This window comes from Cercospora kikuchii (assembly GCF_019650295.1).
Source record: "Cercospora kikuchii DNA, contig_00005, whole genome shotgun sequence".
NCBI classification, from domain to species: domain Eukaryota; kingdom Fungi; phylum Ascomycota; class Dothideomycetes; order Mycosphaerellales; family Mycosphaerellaceae; genus Cercospora; species Cercospora kikuchii.
Genome location: NW_025408586.1, coordinates 1754988 through 1776373, shown reverse-complemented (window position 1 = coordinate 1776373; position 21386 = coordinate 1754988). Strand labels below are relative to the sequence as shown.

Genomic DNA, 21386 nt, shown 5'->3' with positions numbered 1-21386 from the left:
ACAGCCGCTTAGAAGATGTTGCATGGCGGAAGTATATCATCTTCAAGTCTGTCCGACTGGCTTGGCTGCGCTGACACTGAGCCATGAACATTCTTGATGTGCTCCTCTAGATCTCTGGCTCGTTTGAAACCATTCTTCCCTACCCTTTTGCATTTTCCCTCTTTGCCAAAAGGACAGTCAGATTTCCCTTCTCCATGCACGTTCGCCATGTGACTGCGATATGACACTCTGCTTGCGAATCGGAAACCCGATTTCGCGTATTCGCAGTCCGCATATGGACAATGCTTTACAAGCTGTTTTTCCCATTCTGCACGGTGTTTGCGTTTCATGTGTTGATCCCACGCGTCTAAGCGCTTAAAGGCGTCCATGTCGCGGTGGTCGTCGCAGAACTCGCATTCATATGATTTGGGGGCCTTGTGATAAGCGATGTGTCGATCTAGCAGAGCTCGCCGATGGCATGAGTGCGTGCACCCGGGTTCTTCAGTGCACTTAAACGCGCGGTGGTCGTGGAAGTCTGCGTGATCTTCGAGAGCTTTTTCGGTCGCGCATGGATGTCCACAGGCGGCACAACTGAAGCGCTTGCTAGTTGTGATATCCTGTCGTGGAGGAGACTCGAACGCGAGCTGCTGAGTGTTGTCATGTCGAGAGACATATGCCCTTGACTGGGCCACTAACAATCCGGGATCAATGGTTGGTTCGTCTTCGCAGGAGGATATGACGGAGTCGCGCTTCTGAATGCTCTCAGCACCCTGAAGTGGGACAATACTAGGTTGGGCTTGCTCGCTGCGTTCGCGATATCTATCGCTTTCGAGAACTTCACCTATGCTGCCCGCAGAAAATAATGTTCCAGACTGCGACCCGATCCCGAGTCCTCGATCCCAAGTATCTGCTTTCGGCGGCGATATGCGCTTCAATTTGCACGCCTTCTCGCCCCCGTTACTGACATCGCAAGACTTGCGCTTGCTCGAGAAGCTGTCCGGCCGTTGGGTTTCGACAGAGGCCTGAATCTGGCATGATAGTCTCGCCGCCGGTTGCTGTATCTTGGACGAGTTGTGGTGATGGCCAGCACACGGTTCAGATGGAATTAATTTCCTTCGGGCATGATCTGGCGGTCTCTCTCTCACCTGCCGCGTTCCTCCGCGGTGTGAGAAGAAAGAGGGCTCCTTTGCGGCGGGAAGCAGTTGCTGCAAAGGATCGTACGTCCCATGCGCTCCAAGTGATCCTGGCCAGGACATTCGCTCGAGTCCACATTGCTCTGATGTTGAGAACCGATATTCATAGTTTGTTGCATCGTCAGACCACCTATGCGAAGAAATCGCATAACGGAGATTTTTGGGGGGCTCATTCAGCCCTTCGACCAGCCCGGTTTCAATGTTCAGCAGCCACATGACAGCGCAAATATGCAACGCGGGATTTCAAGTTGTATCATTTGCTAGCAGATGTGGCCGGTGGGAGGTTGAGCAACCAGCACGATGAATTGCTCCGCTCGTGATTGTGCGGTCTCAGTGGCGCCGGTTGCTGGCCGCGACGAGGTCTTGTAACATAGCAAAGAAATGCACGCGGGCAGAACCCACGAAGAATCTTGACGCCCGCCCATGCTGTATGTATACGGAGGAGAAACGACTTCGATTCAGCCAACTACTCGCGTGGAACATAGGACAGGAGCAAGCGGCGTGATCCGCGGATCACAAACCAGGCCCAACGCGGCAACCCTTGCGGGAGTTTAAGCGGGCCACTGAATCTGCTGCTCCGAACATTTACACTACACCTCTCCCACTCATCAGAAGACATCGGGCATATTCAGCTCTGCAAAGACAACGAAGCAGCGAATGAAGTGCGCGATGTTGCAAGATACACGCTGCGACAGCTGAAGGTGGCCAAGCACCCGATGGCTGGCGGCACGACTGGCCTCTTGACTGGAGAGTGAAAATTGTCCACAATCGTGGCATCACAAGACCGACGGGACAGCAAGGCTCGTCGACAATGAGAAGCCTCCGTATCCATTGCATTAGCTCCAATACATCCCACACCATCGTCCTGAGCACAGACATGTGCGATTTGCTGCAAGCCACGGCGAAGGTAGAAGAGAAGCGAGCTGCAGAGGGCGGCCTCTGCCAATCCTCGAATCTCCCGGTGCTGCACAGCTCTGCAGGAACGCGCCCCCAAGCTACACGATTGGACTGCTGATTCCCGCCTCAAGACTCGTCACAGCGCTCAGGACGCCGATCGATCCCCAGACCTGCTCAGCCAAACGCAGTCACACCACCGAGCGGACATATGCAGCTGGTGCTGCCAGCCAATAGAGCCATACCTTCAAGCTCCCCAGGCCTGAATTGCACGGTGGAAGCTGTTTCATGAGACGAGCTTGCATTTCGCACGGACTATGGGAAATGAATGGAAATCCATTCGAGGTGCCTACTTCATCGGCTCGGAAGCTCGAGATGGCAGGCTCCCTGCGGCCCACTCGCAACACACACTCCAGTCTCACCGCCAGCTCTCGAGCCAGGTTCGCAGCTTGCGGCCTCATTGCCACGGATCGCCCTTCCGCAGCCTTACGCTGGAAAGGCTATCTCGCGAGCGCGGCTGTCACACAGCACAGCCCCTTTCATTTCGGCCCACGACGAAGCTACCATCGATTCTCGATACGACGAAGGTCTACGCGTCCGCGCCTTGTGCTCAGGCACATAGCAGATCAGACTTCTTCAAGGACCAAAGTACCTGGGTCTACCTGAGAGCATTCTGTGCAAGAACGCCGTGAGCTACAACCTCGATGCACTGGGGGCGCAGCGCAAAGATACCGGCATGAGTCTCAAGTGCGAGTTGCATGACGCCGCGACAATGACGACGAAGGTTGCCTTTGGGTAGGCAAATATTATTGACCCCGGTCACTTTCCTGCACTACTGCAGGTACTATGTACTCGACGAGTCTATTCCACACCCGCGGGACTCGCACACCAGGAATGCGATCCTGGTCTGAAGCTTGAATGCTTCCGCAACATCGATGGGTAGTGTATGTCGCGATCTGGCCATGATGCGGACCAGAGACAGGACCATCACGGCACCATACCGTCGTGACTTGCACAATTCCCGGATAGGTTTCTCCCACTAATGGCCACAGAGAGCGCGGCACTTTGTCACTGCCGCTGCTCGCGCTGACATGAAACACCCGTCAAAGAGACCTCGCGATTGACACCTGAGCACCATATGAATGCTTGGAGGCGCGTGCACACGACGGCAGTCGCTCTCAGGGGCGCTTCCCGGCTTGTAAGTCTCTGTCGTCCTCTCTCTGTCTCTCTGCTCGACTGCTCGTTCATTATTACACGGTCCTTACCATCTTCGCGCTACTTTCAATCGTTGGATTCAATTCAAGGCATTCATTTACGCAGAGCATCATAACGGCCTTGACGAAATTCGGCAACTGTACCCGCTCTGATACCCGTGTCACCTTTCTACCCGAGCAGAGACCTGTCGTGCGTCCGACCTAGTTACGCAAAACCAGCTCAATGCCCGACACAGCGCTGGAAGACATTGCAGAGCAGGCGGACAACTCGGCAGCCGCTCATGGAGCGTGCCACCGGCCGTTTTCCATTCACTCCACCCAACCCTTGGATATTGACGAGAACGAGATCAACGGCCGAGCTAAACCCACTCTTGTCAAACACGCACTCACCAGACTCTGGCATCTCAGTTTCGTACACCACTGGTACTGGCCGGCAGCATGTGTTGCTGGTCTTCTCATCGGCGCCCAGGTAGGAGCAATGGACAAAAGCCTGCTACTGGAGATGATAGCTAAGTCTATCGTGATCTACACCACCTTCATCATCTCGGTCGTGGAGCAAGCAACAGCCGCCGTGCTCAGGATCCGCCGAGTCAGCATGACCGAAATCACCACATCTATATTCGTGCTGCTTTGCTCAGCGGTAGCTTGGACCTTCTGGGCTTTAAGACATCGACACCCACGCTTCGTCTTCGTTGGATCTGCTTGCTTTCAGATTATCGAGGTCGCTCTTCTCACACGATTCGCATACAGCGCTCTTGTCGGGAAGTACGAACTTGGCCCAACCATCGAGAAGCCTGCTTGCTGTTTGCCGAACAATCTCGAGAATGCTGCCACTCCCGCGGACCGGCGCGGTGCTCGTCACTCAGCCAACAATTCGACTTCCCATCATAAACGGTACCGCAACTCTGCAAGCAGTAGAAGCAAAAGTTCGACGTCGAGCTCGCTCAGCTCGGCCTCGACTTTGCCCTAATGTCACCCGAGGCATCAACACTCTGCATGATAATGGCTCACGGATAACGGACTATAGCACACGGCACGATACCCTAACATAAAGCATGACGAGAAGACTGCATTGAGCTCTACCAAGGACCCACGGAACGACCTGTAAACAAATGGGCCTGCATGCAACACATTGGCATTCGAGCTTGATACCCCTTCTCACTGGCGGCCAAGCTTTTGTACAATACAATTTGGCTTCTTTACTTTCTTGCCCTCACTCAAGACCGCGGTCTTATTTTAACTTGTTTTACTTTACTTTAGCAGAGACAAAATGAAATCGCTGGCGCCAACTCTAGAACTCCCATTCCACACCACGTGCATCAATCCTTGTAAGATGTGATATGCTCGCTGCCATCCCACGCTTGGCAGCTACATGACGTTGAGCCAGACGACGAGAGAACGGACCTGAGACTTACACTGCTGTCCCCTCAAGCTTTGTGAACATGAGGCAAAGGAACGTGCCCTGGCAGAATTGCGATATGCAAGCCCTGCGACTCTAATCGCGGTGACGAAATGCCTTCCCTATATTCTTTGAGTGACTACCTGAGCGGTGCTAGGCAATATTGGAAAAACGATCGAGGAGAGGACTTGAGTACCATGTAACTCGCAACGTTCCACGTGGTATAGATGCACAGTTCCCGCGGTTCAAGGAGTCAAGGCCCAATGGCAAGATCCACCAGCGAATCAACAATCCCGTCCTCTCAAAAGTCGAAAAAGTGAAAGGTAGTGTCCCAAGACTCATGCCTCTCACGATGCATCATCTTCTCTCAACCACTCAACGCCCATTGCAGCCTGGTTCGACTCGTCCGGCGATAGGTGAAGTGGACGCCTCACAGCACGATCCCAATACATCAGGCTTCTCTCAGATACCTTCCCACCTTCATTCTCGCGAAGAGCATCGTAGAAATTGGCTGCAGCCGTATCGAGTCCCAGGATGCGCATACAGCGAATGATGCGTGTGATGCGGAGGTGGTTGTGATCCATACGTGTGAGCCACGTCTGTCGAGCCAGCTTTACGAAATTCTCTTTTGGTTCCAGAGTGGGGTCCTCTTTCGTGCCAGACACATCGAAGGCGTAGAAGCTTGCCATGCGAGCGAAGGCTCGGAAGAGATTGCTGCGGAGAAGCTCTTGTTGCAGGAAGGCATCGCGGACGGCTTTAGTGATCACTGGTGCACCTGGGTTGATTGGCGAGCGCTCAGGGAGCTGCGATATAGTTAGCTTCAGCAAAACTCCGAGAAGGGAAGGGATTTGCAACATACTGGAAAGATCACTTGGATGAAATCATGGTGGCCCTCCAAATCGTAATCGTCGAAGCTCAAAATCTCGTCAAGCGTGCGATCGTTGCCGTCGCGCTCGGCCTCGTTTCCGTAGAATCGTACAATAAAAGGCGCGCGTGGCTTCTCATCGTTCGTAGACATGCTTGAGTACAGTCGGCCTCGAAAGTGTTGCTTTCTGTAAATGTGTTCTCGTTGAATGTGTCTGAGTGTCGAGCAATAGACGAGGTGGCGTATCTGTTTTGAGAGAAGTAGTTTTGGACTTGAGGACGAAAGCGCGCGAGTTGAAAGAGCAAGCAAACGTCCCTGCTGCATAAGTGGCTGCTCGTTCACCAAAGAATATTAAGAAGGCGAGTCGTCACTTCGATGCGAGGGCTCAAGCGCCGTGGATGACCTCGCTTCACCTACCTCGCAGATGGTCGATCTGGAATTTGGAACAAAATAATGACTGACATCAGCCAGGCGCTTCTGTGATAGACGGAAGGAGAGTTGCTGCAGTCGTGACGAAACACGCTTCACTTGACCAGCGCCGAGAAATCCCCGATCGGCGAGCATCTTTCACTTCCGATGGACTCGACATCATGAACCACTGACCGACCACCACACCAACGACTTGCCTACGCCTGTACATACACACTCAAATCCTTCTCCAACACCCCGCGACCCATCTATCGAAATCATGGCCGACGCAAAACAACAGATCATGGAACAAGTCCGACAACAAGTCGCTCTTGCAAATGCACGAGCGCTTGTGGAGGTGTGTAACCCCATATCCTCTATTAGCCTCTTGCGATCCTGACACATTTGATAGAAAGTCAACGAGCACTGCTTCGAGCGCTGCGTCCCCAAGCCCGGCACTTCTCTATCCAGCGGAGAGCGAACCTGCTACACAGCCTGCATGGAAAAGTACATGTCATCATGGAATGTCGTGTCGCAACAATATCTTGGACATGTGCAGAGGCAAGTGGGACAGGGAAATCAGTTTGCTGGGGTATGAGAGACGAGATGAGATGAGAGAGGGCGAGCATATTTGAGTGCGGAATGAGGAGGAGGGCTGCTTCAGGCCGAGTCAAAAAGAGCATTGTAAAAGAGTGGGCCGGCGACGTGGAAATTGTGCAGAAAGTGTACGCATGGAAGAGAAGAGAAAAGGGCGCAACAATACATTTGCACATAGTGTACAACAGGACTATGCGTGAGCATAGATGATTCGCGGGTTGTATAATATCACAAAGCTTCGCTCAATCGCAGCAGATTGCTCAGTAAGCAGCAACAAAAGATGCTCAAAACATTTGCTCAACCTTGCTCTTCCATCATCTCGAACCCCAAGGTGTATGCGCTGGTGGTTGCGCAGGGTTGGGTTGGATTTGTGCAGGACTCTTCGTGAAAGCCTTCTGCCTTTCCGCGTACTCCTTGATGATGACACTACAGCTCACTTCCTTGCACAACTGCTTCCTCCTCGCCGGCGGCAACAGACTTGCAAATTCCAGCCCGCTTGCCCTCTCAACCGCCTCGATCGGGACCTCAAAGTCTGCCAGCGGCTTGTCGTTCGGAATCTTATCGTTGGGCAAGACGAAAGCTCCCAAGCTCACTTTCCCTCCAGCTTTCCCATCCTCTGCAAAAATAATCTTGTAGAAGTGCGTCGGCACAGCCACATTCGGCGGGTGTCCCACAACTTCATAGCTGACCTTCCACTTCTGATCAACAGGATCCCGCTTCGGCAGGTACAGAGGTCCTGTGATGATTCGCACACTAGGATAATACGACGTCAATCTCCTACAGAAGTCCTCAAAATGTGCCCAGTAGTCCCGATTGAAGCCCTCTCCGACCTGCGGGCACATATTTGACAGTGCGAATGTACCGTCCATAGCCTCTTGACTCCATTTGGCATCTGCGGCAGGGACTTGGTGTCCGCGATCGTACCCTGATCGGAAGTAGTCTTTCAGCTTTGCTCGAAATTTTTCGGGAATCGATGCATCTTCTGTGAACTGGCTGTGCCGACGATCACCATTCTGGATGAGAAGAGATTGAGGTGTGATGTGCTCTGCGACCCAGTGTGGGTTTCGTGTTGCGCGATTGTACGAACTTGTTAGCGAGGGAGCATTGCGGATATCTGAGACGGGTCCGGGAAAGCCGTATTGAAAGACACCGGCAGGGTCGACAGGAGGCAGCACTGGGTGTCTCGGGTCGTCGCGCTGTGGAATCGGTGGGATCGGGGACGGAGGAGGTGGTGCAGTCTTCGATGTTGTGGAAGTAGTTGTCGATGTTGCAATTGTGTTTGTTACGGTCTCTTTTGGTCTGCTGATGCCGTAGATGGCTGCTGTCGTGGCTGCTCCGACTGCAGCGCTCGCACCCGCTACAATAGCAAGAGTGGCCTTGGACATAGTGGAAGCTGACATGCAGAAGCGGTGCGATGCTCGTTGTCCTTATGTCTATCACGGCTGCGATCACAGGCTCCCACACTTTCGCAGCAACATGAGCCAAACGCGCGCGTGAGGAAAGCGCGTTGCCTGCTGCCCAATCACGACACAGAATCCTGCAGGGATGCATGAACGTGGAACAAGCTCACGTTGACAGCTCTCGATTGTCAGAGGTATCGATCATTATGGCATTTGTTGTCGAGACTTGAACAACGACTCCTGCCATTTGGCTCCTGAGAGTTTGATAGAAAGTATCGACAAAGAAGCTCCTATGCTACTTCACACTCGTCACATCCAGTTAACACCTTTTTAATGCTGAACGGCCGTACCCAGATGTTTTGAACAATCACTCACAGCTGTCTCTCCAGCACTTGGGATCAGCAATGCAAACACGAAATTCCGCTCCAACTGTCAACAAGACAGGAGTGCACCACGCTAAAACGCAAGCAAATAAATCAGATCGCATCGGTCATCCCACAGGCGGCAATTTCTCCGACGCCCACTTTCCCAGACCATTGGAGGGATCCTCGTTGATGTACAGCATCTTCCTCGCTCCACAGAAGCCTCCGGGAAGAGCAGTGCGTTTTACTTCTTTGTATGTCCCGGTGAGGCTAGAATGTGATTTATCGGTGCCGTTGCGGATGGCGGCCAGACTTTCTGCGTCCCAGGTCCACACTTTGTCAATCACTTCGGCGCCAGGTTCTTGGAATTGCCGTGGGTTGAAGGACGGTCGTCTGGCTATCCAGTCCACAATAGTGTGAATCGGTGTATAGAGGCGCTCAAATCTCTTGACGAAATGCAGCCAAGGCAATACTGAGCTCGAGTACGCGACTCGAATATATGGGTTCATGTAAATCCCAGTTTCATTGACGGGTAAAGAGGCCGGGTCCATCGCTGTGAGGTCGGCATGGATCAAGCAACATTCTGACCCATCCCAGTAAGTATCGTGCTCCGCCCGGAACCGTAACGAGGAGTTGAACGTGTCGATGTGCAGGACTTCATGACTAGCGTCCCGCGGGTCAGGATGATAGCTCAGATGTGCTGGCTGAGTTTTCGGTAGCCGAGCAGGGAGGACATTGTCGCCCGCGAGAGTGTGCAAATCCATCTGGAACCACTTCGCTTCGAATGCCACCATACCTCCCCAGCAACTCTTAACTCTGACAGCATCCTTCTGCTCAAGCACATCTCTCCTACTCTCCGCTTTACCAGCTCCAGAGAACCAGGGATAGAAAGGCACTCCCATGTCGTAGCCTTCCAGATCTCGCGTCGCAAATGTGTCGTAAAATTTGAATGGCATAATGAAGTCAGTTGCACAAGCTGCCCGATATTGTGTCCTGCCAGTGAGCTCGTTTGCGTTAGTCGAGAACAGCAAGTTCGCCGCATCGACCGGATCGAAGACTACGTCGTTGAGGTACAACAGCTTATCGTATCGAGTGCTGTGTGCTACTGAGTTTGCATCCTCCAGAGGCCGCAGTGCGCGATTTCGAACGTCCGCTAAGAACTCGATCCTCTTCAGTCGTTTTGTGCCATCCGGTGTAGGGACGTGGTGAAGCTTGCTAAGATCTAGTGTCTCAGCGACAATGGATTTTGCGCAGGTCACGTTCTTCGAGAATAATTCGAGCGCCGCCTTCGCCATAGGATCCGGATCATTCTCGTATATGCTCAAGAAGACGTTCTGCGGTCCAAGAATATTGATCAGGTGCAGTACCGATTGCCCCCATTCGCCTGATACTACTTCGCCCTCCTGGTCGTATAAACTCGCTGCGATGAAGATCTTCTCGTTGTGGATGTTGGCAGATTGGCCGTACACTAGGACCCGATCGCGCAATTCCTGGTAGCGCATGGGCGGATGTGAGTATCCTGGAAAGAAGACACCAGCGATCAACAGAAGTCCGAATATCAGATAAGGAAAGAGTGCGATGAGCTGCACCAATCTGCACAAAGGTGACCGTCGCCGCCGGGGCGCGTGGAACAGCGGACCAGAGCCTCTCCGTCGATGTCTTGACCTCCACCACTTCGGCGTCCGTCTCCTTGCGATCGCTATGATTGAGCCAATGCCATTGTAGTCGTCCAGCTCATACTCGGTATCTGAGTCGTATTCTGTACTGCTGCCAGATTGCTCGCGGTATAACAGCGCCTCCTCCGCTCCATCTTTCGCTGCCATACTGGCAGGTTGTCCCCCGAGTGCCTTTCCGTAGCCAGCGTCGCCAGTGCTCGCGTTCCAGGAGCTAGAGAACCAGGGTGAACAAAGCGACGACAAAGGAATGCCGGGCTCGTATTGTGCGGTACCGTCGATATGCGTAGCTGAGTCAATAGGTTATGAGGACGACCATGGTAGTGCGACCAAGAAGCTGTGGGTGGAAGATGCTGAGCGTGCGATGCACTTGTACTTCGGACCTGTAACAAGCGCTGTCGGACGCGGATGCCTGGACCTGGTATGCATGAAGGAAAACACGTAGGGCGGCGAGGGCGAGGCGAGGGCAGCTAGCTACACAAGTGTAGTCGGAAGCGTACTGCGCCTTCTTCGTACATCATCGGGTTGCCAAGGGGGGTGAGGGTGAATCCATGCACCGAGTCTCGCTAAAAGGTGAAGGTCGCAGCTTCCGCGCTTGGTCGAGATCGAGCCCTGCAACTCCAGACGCGAGCCAATTGAGTTCCGCAAAACAGTTCCACCTCCACGCGTCGACCCGGCACTCTTACCTTAGCCTCTGCCCTTTTGAAAGCGGGCAGCTGCTGGAGCAAAAGAAAACCGCCATGTTCAGTCGGCGCGATCCTTCAGAAGGACCGTTGCTCAACGCCTCCGTTCACGCGACCATCGACGTACTGTACCAATCGTCGCCCGAGAGCTGCAACGTGCCGCATCTCTTGGCTGCTGCCCCTCGCCCGGGCAATAGATCTCAGCGACTATGCTACACCACGGGGAAATCAGCGGAAATACCCTGAAAGTTAGCTCGCTCCAGGATTATCATGAGGCCACCGTAACAGCCTGCGACAAAAGCGTTGGCAGATTTTCGATCCACCAGTCACAATCGCCGCGACAAGGAGACTGTGAAGCACGAAGGATGGCGGACACAACAGAGAGAGCTGCACAGCCCACAGCGCGTCGTCATTGTGCCTCTCAAGCATCGCACGCAGGAACACGATCCCGGTGCGCGAAACCGTGAAAGCGACACGCCCGGCTATGCTGTGCATTTTCGCCGCCTCCTCGCATTCTCCGTCCCTGGTATACAGTGTAAGCACTTTAGATCTATGCTTCTCTCATGTTGTGCTGCGCCGCCGCGCGCGGTGAGCGCGGGCTGGGTCTTGCTTGTCAGTCACTCTCGCTACTGGAAGCGCCAGCCGGCGATCATTCGACGTCGCGCTCGGCGTATCTTTGTCCCCTCAGAAGAACGCATTTGCGAGTCACGCTGGAAATTTGCTCGCAATCCTGTCTCTTCATGAGCAAGACCTCCGCGCTGTGCGCGCATCCACCGGTCCACTCTCAACGCCGTGGGGCTTTGCGGAGCCATTTCGCTCATTGCTATACGAAGAGAGCCCGATGTGTCCCGCATGATCACTAAGCGTCTGCTGAAGCAGTTTTCACGCTGCGTTTGGGACAAGGTCTACGAGGCCTCTGTTGCCCGGGCTGCGCTGATGCTGTCCTGCACAGTGTCAGGGACACGTCAGCAACGGTAGAAATTCAGGAACAGTAAGCTACGTGCGGTAGAAGTTGTTATTATAGATCATGCTGTGCCACATCTCTGATGTTGCAGTTGCTGCGCTCAATCTAAGCCTTGCGCTCTGCTTCGAGCAATCCGTCTACGACTTGGAAGACCCCCGTCACAATCTTCATCGTGCCTTCATCGACCTGTCCTCGGAAGCGTTGCTGCACTTTGTCGGGATGCCATCTCACACGCTCACCTTTGAGCTGCTGCTCCTTACTTCGACCATCTGGATCCAAAGGTATATTGCGCATGAACTCTTCAATGTTCGGCTTTATCACTGGTTTCGACGCCAATACCGGCCAGGGGATCCGCTTAGAGGGAGGCCTTGCATCAGCCTGTTGTCCGGAGCCGTCATCGCCCTTCAGTAGCTCATGCTTAAGCGTATCCCAGGCAGCCAAATATCGCTTCCACGAATCAGCATACTCTTGGGAGCGCACAGCCCTTTCAGAGGTACGCTTCGATGCACTGCCCTTCCTATCGTCGAAGTCGAAGACGTAATCGTAGTCGTCGCCCACGCCTACGAATTGCTTCGCCCCGTCGTGTTGAGCACGTTCCCAGGCTGCTCTCTGCTTGCGCCGGATAAACTCCTCTCGTTGTCGTGTCTTCTCCTCTTCTTGTTCCTTTCGTTGCTTTTCCTTCTGCTCGCGCTCAAGCACAATATGAGGATTGTTCTTCTCCCACATCTTGGTTTGCACATAGGCCGCATATTCTTCATCGTTCATCTCTTCCAACTCGCCTCGGGCATTGGCCACGCTGGGGCGCGGGAAGACGTGAATGGGCTGGCTGTAGACGCTCTCCCAATATGCAGCGCCCTCGTCGTCCGCGAGCGCGTCGAAGAGAGATTCTTGAAAGGCAGCATTTGCATTGCCATTTGCGTCGCGATCAGGATTCGTTGGCTCTCGCGGAAATGGGTGTGCTGCCTCTCCATTCAAATGTGCTTCATCGTGTCGCTCTCTCCTGTGCTTGCGATGCGTTCGACGCTCTCCATCTCGCGATCGGTGTCTTCGCTTTCTGGGCTCGGCCCCGTCCTTGAAGCGGAACTTGGATGTCTTGCGTCCAGAGCCATCCTCACTGCTTCGATGGCGCTCGCGATGTCGCTCTGGCACGTAAGACTCTGATTTGTGTTCGTTGTGTTGGTCGATCTCATCCCATAGACTGGCGAGTACTGCGTCGTGATCTACTTCGTGCCGTTGCTGGCTCTTCAGCCCAGCTTTGACTTGCCTTTTCGCCTCCTCGATGGACGGCATTGCTGCGGTCCCGTTCCAGCGACCACGGCCTCGTACATTGCGCTGAAGATCGCGACTTCTAGCACGTTCAACAATCACACGTGCATAAGTGAAGATGTTGATGTGCAAGTCAAAAAGGTGAACAAAGCAGGCACGAGCAAAGCTCGCTTAACGGCGCGCCAAAAGCCGAACTTCCCTGTCAAGTTTGCCTTGCTCTTAGGATTGTGCACGTCAAGAAAGCAGATGACCGGATACAGACGAAACGAGCCAGCGCATGAAAGACGCTGCTGTATGACTCTTCTTATCACTGCGACTTCCAGCATGCGTACGATTTACTTCCACCGACCCCAGCACCACTTGCCCGACAGGTAATATAAGAAAACCACCATGGCCCGCCTTTCGGCATCCAACTCCGCGGCAGCCAGCAGCGCCAACGGTCACATCTCGGCTCCTTCAACCGCAACTTCGGCAGGTCCAGCATTGCCATCTACCTCACACAGTAATGTCGGCGACTCGAAGCCCGTAGAAGATGACATCCCGGACACGGACTGGGAGGACGAAGCGGTCGATACAGCGCCTTTGCCCATGGACGACTCTCTCTTTCCAGGAGGCACACGCGACCTCTCCTACATAGGGGTTCAAGCTTTCTTCCTGGGAACTGTCTTTGCTGCTGGCATATCAGGGACGATCACATCAATCGTCTTAGGCTCCGCTTGGTGGCGTCTTCCAGCCTTCGCGACGAGTCTCGCGCTCTTCCATTTCTTGGAGTACTTCACCACTGCTCGATACAACACTCCAGCACTACGAGCGGAAAGCTTCCTGCTGTTCAACAATGGCAGAGCCTACCAAGCCGCTCATGGATGTGCGACATTGGAGTTGATCGTCAGTCGATTCTTCCCCCAATATGGCCAGACATTCGCCAACCCTCTCACAATCGCTCTGGGCATTGCTTTGATCTTTGTCGGGCAGCTCGTCCGAAGCCTGGCGATGGCACAGGCCGGACCAAGCTTCAACCATGTAATCGCAAGGGAGCACAAAGAGCACCACAAGCTTGTAACTCATGGCTTGTACTCCATCTTCAGACATCCTAGCTACTTTGGCTTCTTCTGGTGGGCCATCGGAACGCAATTCTTGGTCGGCAATAAGGTCTGTTTGGTGGGATACATCATCGTTTTGTGGCAATTCTTCTCTAGACGTATTCAAGGTAGGCACTGACGATTTCAAAATCACCACGCCTGGACTAACAATTTGGCAGGCGAAGAGAAGTTCTTAGTCAGCTTCTTCGGCGACAAGTACATCGAGTACAGAAAGAAGACCGGAACCAAGATTCCTTTCATACGCTGAACGTAACGAGGAGTGAAACGATCGACACATGCACGGTGCGTGGAAGACTGCAATATCAGCCTTCACGCATCATCGAAGCCCAACAGCATAGCATAGACCCGCATAATCGCGAGCTCGTCTCGAATGAAAGACACGTTGAACACTGCTGTTCGAACTCCTCCAATTCCACACTTGCAATCACTGCTACTTGAGTAGATAGTCTCTAGCCACGACAATTCTGCCAGAACTTCGCGGAGCTTTTACTTGTCGCTCAGACTTTTCCGCAGGGAACGATAAGGTATAAACACAGGAGACACAATGAGACGAGTAGTAAAATGACAGAGCAATATCGACATTCAGATTCAACACAATATGGTATCACGTTCTAAAAGCACAACCATATCTTATCTTCTCAGCTCACAGTATCGTCACACAAGAATTCCGGCCAAAACTAATGCGGTGCTGTACATCCCAGTTGGCCCAATTGTCATTCTTCTCGCCCAGCTATACATAAGAGAAATATTCAATATCCACGGCTCGAGAGCCTCAATAGGCGAGCTTGACGTTAAAAGTGGCAGAGTTCCATGCTCACGTGTAAGAAGGATATATGTGTATCACGTTTGGGGTCGTAAAGTCATCATGTCCCGCCCTTGGGGGCAGTAACTGTGAAAGGGGTATCTTTAGCGATAGTGTTGAAAAGAACCGGTAGAAGTGTTCGGCTCCGAAACTTCCACAAGAGCTTCGTCCTCGCCAGCCTCGCGCCAGTCGCGACTGCGATCCGCGAGTGATCGTATTCCTGGTACTCGTTGTGCCCAGAGGATTTCCGATGGGGTTCGGAAAGTGTAGCCACGTTGGGAGCTGATGACTCCGATGGCTTGGAGGACGGATTTACGGGTGTCACGCCCAAATACGGTGGGATGACAGATCCACTCCAGGCTCGATTCGAGTTCCGAGTCCAATGCAGTCATGGTTGCTCGGTCAATGCTTCCTCCAGAACTGATGGGACTTTGCGGATCTCTCATTGGGGGGGAAGGCGAGCGTCGCCCCGAAGCTGTCAATGAGACGCCTGATTCGCGAGGGGAGCTCCTTGCGGAATCTATTTGCCGTGGTGTGGCGGGCAGAGCGCCAGTAGGTGGAGGCGTTGGCAGCGGGGGAAGGCCACCTTTGCCAAGGCCTTTGAGAATTGATCGCGTCTCTGCAAGCAGATGATGTGCGCGATCATTCTGACCTCGAGCGACAAGGCCAAGGGCACGTGAGAGCATGTCAGATGTGAGTAGCTCCATCCGCCGTTGCACCACAAGGGGGTGGGGAGGAATAGGAGGCGTCGAAGGCTTAATAGAGCTCTTTCTAGACGAGGTAGGCAGCATGGTGATTGCAAGCAGCGAAGGTCGCGGAGACTGCGACATAATGCCGTCACGAAGGATGTCATTCCAGGTGAGGTCGGCTTGCAGGAGTGGAAGCTCTTCCACAGACATTGGCCGAGATTCTTCGCTTTCCATTGGGCCCAGCGCCTCGAGTCCCGAGATCATGTTTTCCCACGGATCCGTAGGTATAGAGTCGGGTGTAGACGTGTCAGGTTGAATAGCAAGCTGTACCAAGATGTCGCGCTTGTCTCCAACGCGCAGATCACCAAGCGAAGCTTCCGCATCTCGACCTGTGGCGCGCTTCGTGATCTGGAGTGCGCCACTGATCTTGACAAATTTGGCCGGAGAACCTTCAGGAAGGCGCAGTCTGACCTTGACATTCTGGTGAGATGTGCTCTGAAGAGAGCCCAAGCAGCCCGCCAAGCACTCCCGCAGCATCATCCAGTCCTTGACGTATGTGTAGCTTGCTTTGGTCTTAGTAGACATGGCGACCATGGTGTCTGGTTTGTGCGTCAGGCCCAGACCGAACGAATGAATCGAGATCTTGGCGGCTTCTGCTCGCGAGACAACGAAGTCGACACTGTCATGGTCTGAAGTGGACGAGTCGCTGATGACAAGAACATGTGAGAGCTGATTGCGAGTCCTGCGTTGCATAAGTAGATCCACGGCAACGTTAGCTCCATCGACCACATCCGCGCGGATGTTCTTCACTCCAACGGGGCGGATGGAATCGATAGCCTTTGCCCATCCGTTCCAACTCCTTGTAGTCATGCCGACGAGGGGAGCGGCGCCACTGCTGGAGCCGAAGGTAACCAGGCCTATGCGATCCTGCTCGCCTAGACTCGACACCAGGAATCGTAGCGCATCGCGCAGGAGATTCACCTTCAGCCCCTGCATAGAAGGCGTTACTGGCACCACAAGAACAAGATCAATGGGTACATGTAATGAGGTTCTTTCCAGTGGAAGTGCTCGGCCATCGCTGCGCGAATTACTGTATTCGGTGGGCGCTGTGCCTTGGGATCGACCACCATGTGATGATTGAATCGACGACACCCGCTGCAATCGCTTGGGATGATATTCGTCCTCTTCTGACGATGCCGGCTCGAATTCGTGATGCGTCGACGGCGCTGGCACAGGATGGATGATGTCGTCCAGAGATCTCCGCCATGTGTCCAGCAGATTAGAGTTGCGGAAGCGCAGATGGAACACTGGAAGTTCGGCGACTGTCAACTGTAGTGTGAGCACATCGCGCTCGAATGACGTTTCGACGTGGCTCAAATGCTTCTTCACCAAGATTGATCCTTTCAAGGTGCAGCATGATTTCAACGCCCCTCGTTCTGGATCATTCCACGACTGACTCTCGTTCGACAAGATCTTCTTCTCCTTGACACAAATCAACATCTCAGCAAAGAGAAAGCATTCAAGTTCCTGCCAAGTCTGCCGATCTTTGCCCACTTGGATAATATCGTGCAGTAGTAATTTGCCGAACTTGCCAAATTCTAAGCCGTGCCAGTTATCAACGCGTCGAAAAAGGTCTTCTCTAGCCTTGAATAAAGCGCTGTCTTCGAGCACGCTATCCACGGCTCTGCTTTGGTCTGAAATGGGCCGCAATCGAGGGGTTGGCTTGATGCTTCCCTCTCGTGTGGACAATGCGCGGTCCGGGAGCTCATTCTCACGCGTGTGCGTGTGCCATTGGCCATCGGTAACCTCCACCGTCACCAAGCATGTTAGACTCTGCTGGTGGCGCGATTTGGTGAGCGTGGGAAATTCGCTGCGCACGGTAACAAGTGGTGGCGGCATGGGATTGCTGCTCATGTGTCGAGGGCTGGCCACAGATGCTTCCATTGACTGAACGTCATATTCGTGCCGCCTCCAACTAAGTGGTTGACTTTCTGCGTAGCCGCTCGATGCAGCACCGGTCTCGCCACTCGCGCGCCTGGCTCGAGGTTGTTGTGCGATAGCATGTTGCTCAAATCGAGCATTTGCTGATTGAGATGGGCTCGAGATGAGGTCTTCTCGCGAGGGTCTCGATCGTGGAACGCTTTGAGGTGCCGTTGTTGCCGTTTCGGGCCGCTGGTACTGATCGAGTTCTCTCGGCACAGGTAACGGTTTTGATGCGGCATCATGGGCATGCTCTCTCGGGTCGGGCGTTTGAGTGGTTTGCACGAGTTTGTTCAAGTTGTCGAAGTCGACGTTGGCGCTTCGGTTGTTGTCGTACCCCAATGGCTGGTCACATGAAGGGCAGTTCTGGATTTCGAACTCCTTGATGAACTCGTGGAAGCAAGCCTCGTGGGCGACGTGGCCACATGAAAGTTGCAGGATGCGCTCCCCGCGCAGAATATGCTCCAGAGGCTCCTCGCAGGCGGCGCAGACCGTGCCCACAAAGGTTCTTTCGCGTCGATTGGTACCCTTGGTGCCCAACATGTCGGTGGGACGAGGCAGTGGAGTGTTAGCACGCGAGCTGCGGTCGCTGTCTTCCACGCGCAGCGACTGCCTCGACGTCGGAGCCGGTGGAGCACCGGCGATGGTGCTGCTGCTGCTGGAGCTTGAGGTGTGCTTCTTGAACGAGCGGATTGACTGTTGGTCCAAATTTAGCCAGCGCGAGGGAAGCACCTGGTAGACTTTGCTTCGCCGGGGTGGTGCTAAGACAACAAGCTACAGTCAGCCTTCAATGCTGCCACATTGAGAGTCGCGGTGGTGATGGCGCAAGACAGATCACTGGGGATGTTTCGTACCTATCTCATTGACGCTGGTGCCGACCAGGCCGGCAGTTGTTCGCTTCTTGCTGGCCGGGGCCGGTATCGAGTTTGGGGCGACCAGGCCAGTGGCAATTAGGTTCTGAACAGTCTTCTTCGAGTAGTATTCCCTCTTGGACCGTTGTTGTTCCGCCGCATCAAAGTTTGCGTGCTGCGCGCGCCAGGCGACCTGATGCGGCGATGAAGACATAAGAGCTCCGCGCCCAAGGGGTCTGTTCGTCCGTGTGAAAGTGGTTCGCGTAGTGTCATGCTCTAAATTAGAGTGGCAGTAGCCCTCAGACACCAGGCGACAACCCTGTCTGGCACGCGAGAGAGTGGACTCGGATCAGAGTGCAGACTGAGAAAAAGGCCGCTGTGCCGCATGCTGCGTGCTTGCCAGAGCAGCGCCGCAATATGACCTGGAGCGCAGCATGGCTGCCACGTTCGACATGGCCAGCGATCTCGTCCGGACAGGCTAGCCCGGCGAAGATGCTGCGCAAAGCTACGACGCGCGCCAGCAGCACAAGGCAGAGGCAAGCGATGGCCGAGAGGCACACGCTTGCCCTCGCCCGGACGACTAGCTCGATCCACGCCTGCAGCGAAAGCTCGGTGCATGTCGCGGGAGCAAACGAAGAACAGCGCGTGCATGGGCCGCCCTTGGTATTGCCGCTGATCAGTCCACACGGCCGCATTTTGTCCGTGGGCCACCCCGTCGCTCCTCATCAATCGGGCTCCGTGAGATGAGCGTGAGCGCTCCCACCGCCCGGGACACGCCCGTCGCACTGCATCGTCGACGCGTCTGCTGATGCGTGGGATGGGAGCTGAATGGCCGCCTTCACGACAGACGCCGCCCAGCGCCGTGGTTCGCCGTCGTTCGTGCCTCTGCTGCGGTGTGGCAGGCATGTGTCCATGCCATTGGCACCTCTCGGCACGCGGCTATCTGCCGACGCTCGTGCAGCGTTGCAGCTCCATGTTGATGGCTGTCACTGCACTGCACGCGCCGGCTTGTGGTTATATTGTGGACGACATGGTGACGACGAGCGGAAGGTGCGATGCGCGGCGGCGGGCAGGCGTGAAACCACGCGTGGACAGAGCGGCCATCTGCGCTGGGCAAGCACAGCAAGTGCGACCGTGCTCGAGCGGACGCATCACGAAAACACATCGCTCCAAGCTTGACCCCAACATTGCAGAACCGCGACACGCTTGGCCGTCGTGGGTTTGATCACTGTCTAGCCTGCATTCGTTGCTAGTCCTCAGCCCAGCTGCCACGTTCCTGTAACGATTGTTGTGGAGTGGCAGAGCACCTCGCCCGAGTCTCACTCCATCCCGTGCATCCTTCACCATCGACGGCGACGGCAGAGATGGCGCACTCAGGGATACCCGCACGCCACTATCAAAGATTGCCCTGCCAAGCACCAATACTGCTGCGACGACTGAGAGCACTCACGTCGAGTGGCGCTACTCATCCGCACTTTACCGTGCGATCAGCGCTCCGGTGGATGATGAGATGAGCTCCATCATCATCCCAGACGTATTGCTGAAATACTGTCGGTCCGGTAGATCCCCCTATCCTCTGCCGTCCTGCAAACAATGATGCACAGCGCAAACTCTTCTTCCGCCAAAACCGAGAGCCTAGAGTCCAGCATCGTGTTTGACCGACACGATGGTATGATCAAAATCGCTACTCAAAACACTCTTGTTCCAGGCCAAAACACCTATCTTACCAATAAAATGGCCGCCTGCTCCAAGAAAATTCTTCATATATCTTCTGCTCTGCAAACTCATCACGTCCGAACATCGGCGGCACTCTATGTAAAGTTCTAGGCCACTGACTGCGAACGCAATGGCAGGAAGGAATCTGAGATTCTGCTTCCACACACTCTAGTCTCGCTGCATCCTCATCGCCGTAAGGTCCAGATCCTGTGCATGGGATGACGACCGGAATCCACTCCGAGCAATTGACCACGACATTCCAGTGTTCCACCAGCAGCCACCTGTCGACTCTTCCCTCGATGCCACATTTCTTGCGATGGCGATGTTGATGAGCAAAAGTCCCAACAATGTCAGCACTGGGCGAGCGGTAACCACGAAGTGCTGATCATTGCTCCTACGGCTGCAACTCCGGCCGCCTGTCACTTCGTTGCAGTGCTGAAGCCTACGAAGCATCAAATCACTGTCCATCAGTATAAGCTTGGAGTGACGAAGTGGCTCAGACGGCCACCGGGAACGCCGGGAGATGCGCGATGTACCCTATGTACGCTTGAGACGGTCATCAGCCATCGCAACGCAGAAGATGATGATCTTTCTCATCACCAAAAGGCCGGACTTGCTGCCTCGTACCTGCGTATTGTAGGCCACAGCATGTATGGTTCCGAATGTGCAGCTCGGAGTCCTCATGCATAAGCTTGGGGCCCAAGGTGCTCCATCTCTGCATACGCAGAAGCTAAACAGGCAAGTCGCCCTGCCGAGCAGCACGTGGGATCTCGCGGCGTGTTCGTGTTCTCACATGGAAGCTGGACTTCTTTCTTTCGTTCTTCTGATCAAATTCTAGCGGAATGCCCAGAGACTTGTCACACATAGCGCCGTATCTGCGCAAAGTGGAGTTGATGCTGATCGACATTTGATCGAGCGGTTCCTCAACGGTTGGGCAATCATGCTGTGCCTCCCGCTGCCGCTCTGGCGACATGCTCACGTTTTTTGACGAGCTTCGAATCTGGTACGCTTCACTTCTAGTGGCTTCACGAGCACGCTATGTCAAACCTTCGTAGTCCACAGATGCGCACGGGACGGCATCGATCAAACTTCAAGGAGCCGAAGTGTTTATGCAAGCCAGGACGCACGAGCTGCCATTCCCCGAAATCCTTCGCGTCCACAGCTTTGCCATCTTCAGTTCTTCACCCTTCGGACGTTGACACATACCCCTCGGTGTGATGTCAAATCGAGCAACAGAAGCGTGCCTTCGGCACGACTACGCTCATGGGTCATCCTGGTCAAGCATGTGAAGCGCAGTGCATCTTCATCACCACTGCACTGCGTTGCTCTGACGTCCTGCGAATGTAACGCT

The 21386-nt window shown here is 54.2% G+C and overlaps 6 protein-coding genes across 6 annotated transcripts; 1 reads left to right on the top strand and 5 right to left on the bottom strand.

The window, feature by feature from the left end:
- Nucleotides 1–5026: 5026 nt before the first annotated feature.
- CKM354_000847700 (uncharacterized protein) lies at nucleotides 5027–5697 on the bottom strand (the record flags this gene model as incomplete). Its single annotated transcript, XM_044803856.1, has 2 exons — nucleotides 5027–5482; nucleotides 5539–5697. The coding sequence occupies 2 exons, from the start codon at nucleotides 5695–5697 to the stop codon at nucleotides 5027–5029; spliced, it is 615 nt and encodes a 204-aa protein (XP_044659791.1).
- A 1166-nt stretch (nucleotides 5698–6863) lies between these two features.
- CKM354_000847600 (ribonuclease) lies at nucleotides 6864–7949 on the bottom strand (the record flags this gene model as incomplete). The annotated part of the gene is made up of 1 exon (XM_044803855.1): nucleotides 6864–7949. One exon carries the CDS (start codon nucleotides 7947–7949, stop codon nucleotides 6864–6866), a length of 1086 nt encoding a protein of 361 aa, XP_044659790.1.
- A 490-nt stretch (nucleotides 7950–8439) lies between these two features.
- Nucleotides 8440–10134, bottom strand: CKM354_000847500 (uncharacterized protein; the record flags this gene model as incomplete). The annotated part of the gene is made up of 1 exon (XM_044803854.1): nucleotides 8440–10134. One exon carries the CDS (start codon nucleotides 10132–10134, stop codon nucleotides 8440–8442), a length of 1695 nt encoding a protein of 564 aa, XP_044659789.1.
- Nucleotides 10135–11736: 1602 nt separating this feature from the next.
- CKM354_000847400 (uncharacterized protein) lies at nucleotides 11737–12921 on the bottom strand (the record flags this gene model as incomplete). Its single annotated transcript, XM_044803853.1, has 1 exon — nucleotides 11737–12921. One exon carries the CDS (start codon nucleotides 12919–12921, stop codon nucleotides 11737–11739), a length of 1185 nt encoding a protein of 394 aa, XP_044659788.1.
- A 366-nt stretch (nucleotides 12922–13287) lies between these two features.
- CKM354_000847300 (protein-S-isoprenylcysteine carboxyl O-methyltransferase) lies at nucleotides 13288–14244 on the top strand (the record flags this gene model as incomplete). The annotated part of the gene is made up of 2 exons (XM_044803852.1): nucleotides 13288–14104; nucleotides 14156–14244. 2 exons carry the CDS (start codon nucleotides 13288–13290, stop codon nucleotides 14242–14244), a joined length of 906 nt encoding a protein of 301 aa, XP_044659787.1.
- Nucleotides 14245–14903: 659 nt separating this feature from the next.
- On the bottom strand, nucleotides 14904–18533 carry CKM354_000847200 (uncharacterized protein; the record flags this gene model as incomplete). The annotated part of the gene is made up of 2 exons (XM_044803851.1): nucleotides 14904–18229; nucleotides 18323–18533. The coding sequence occupies 2 exons, from the start codon at nucleotides 18531–18533 to the stop codon at nucleotides 14904–14906; spliced, it is 3537 nt and encodes a 1178-aa protein (XP_044659786.1).
- Between the last annotated feature and the right edge of the window lie 2853 nt (nucleotides 18534–21386).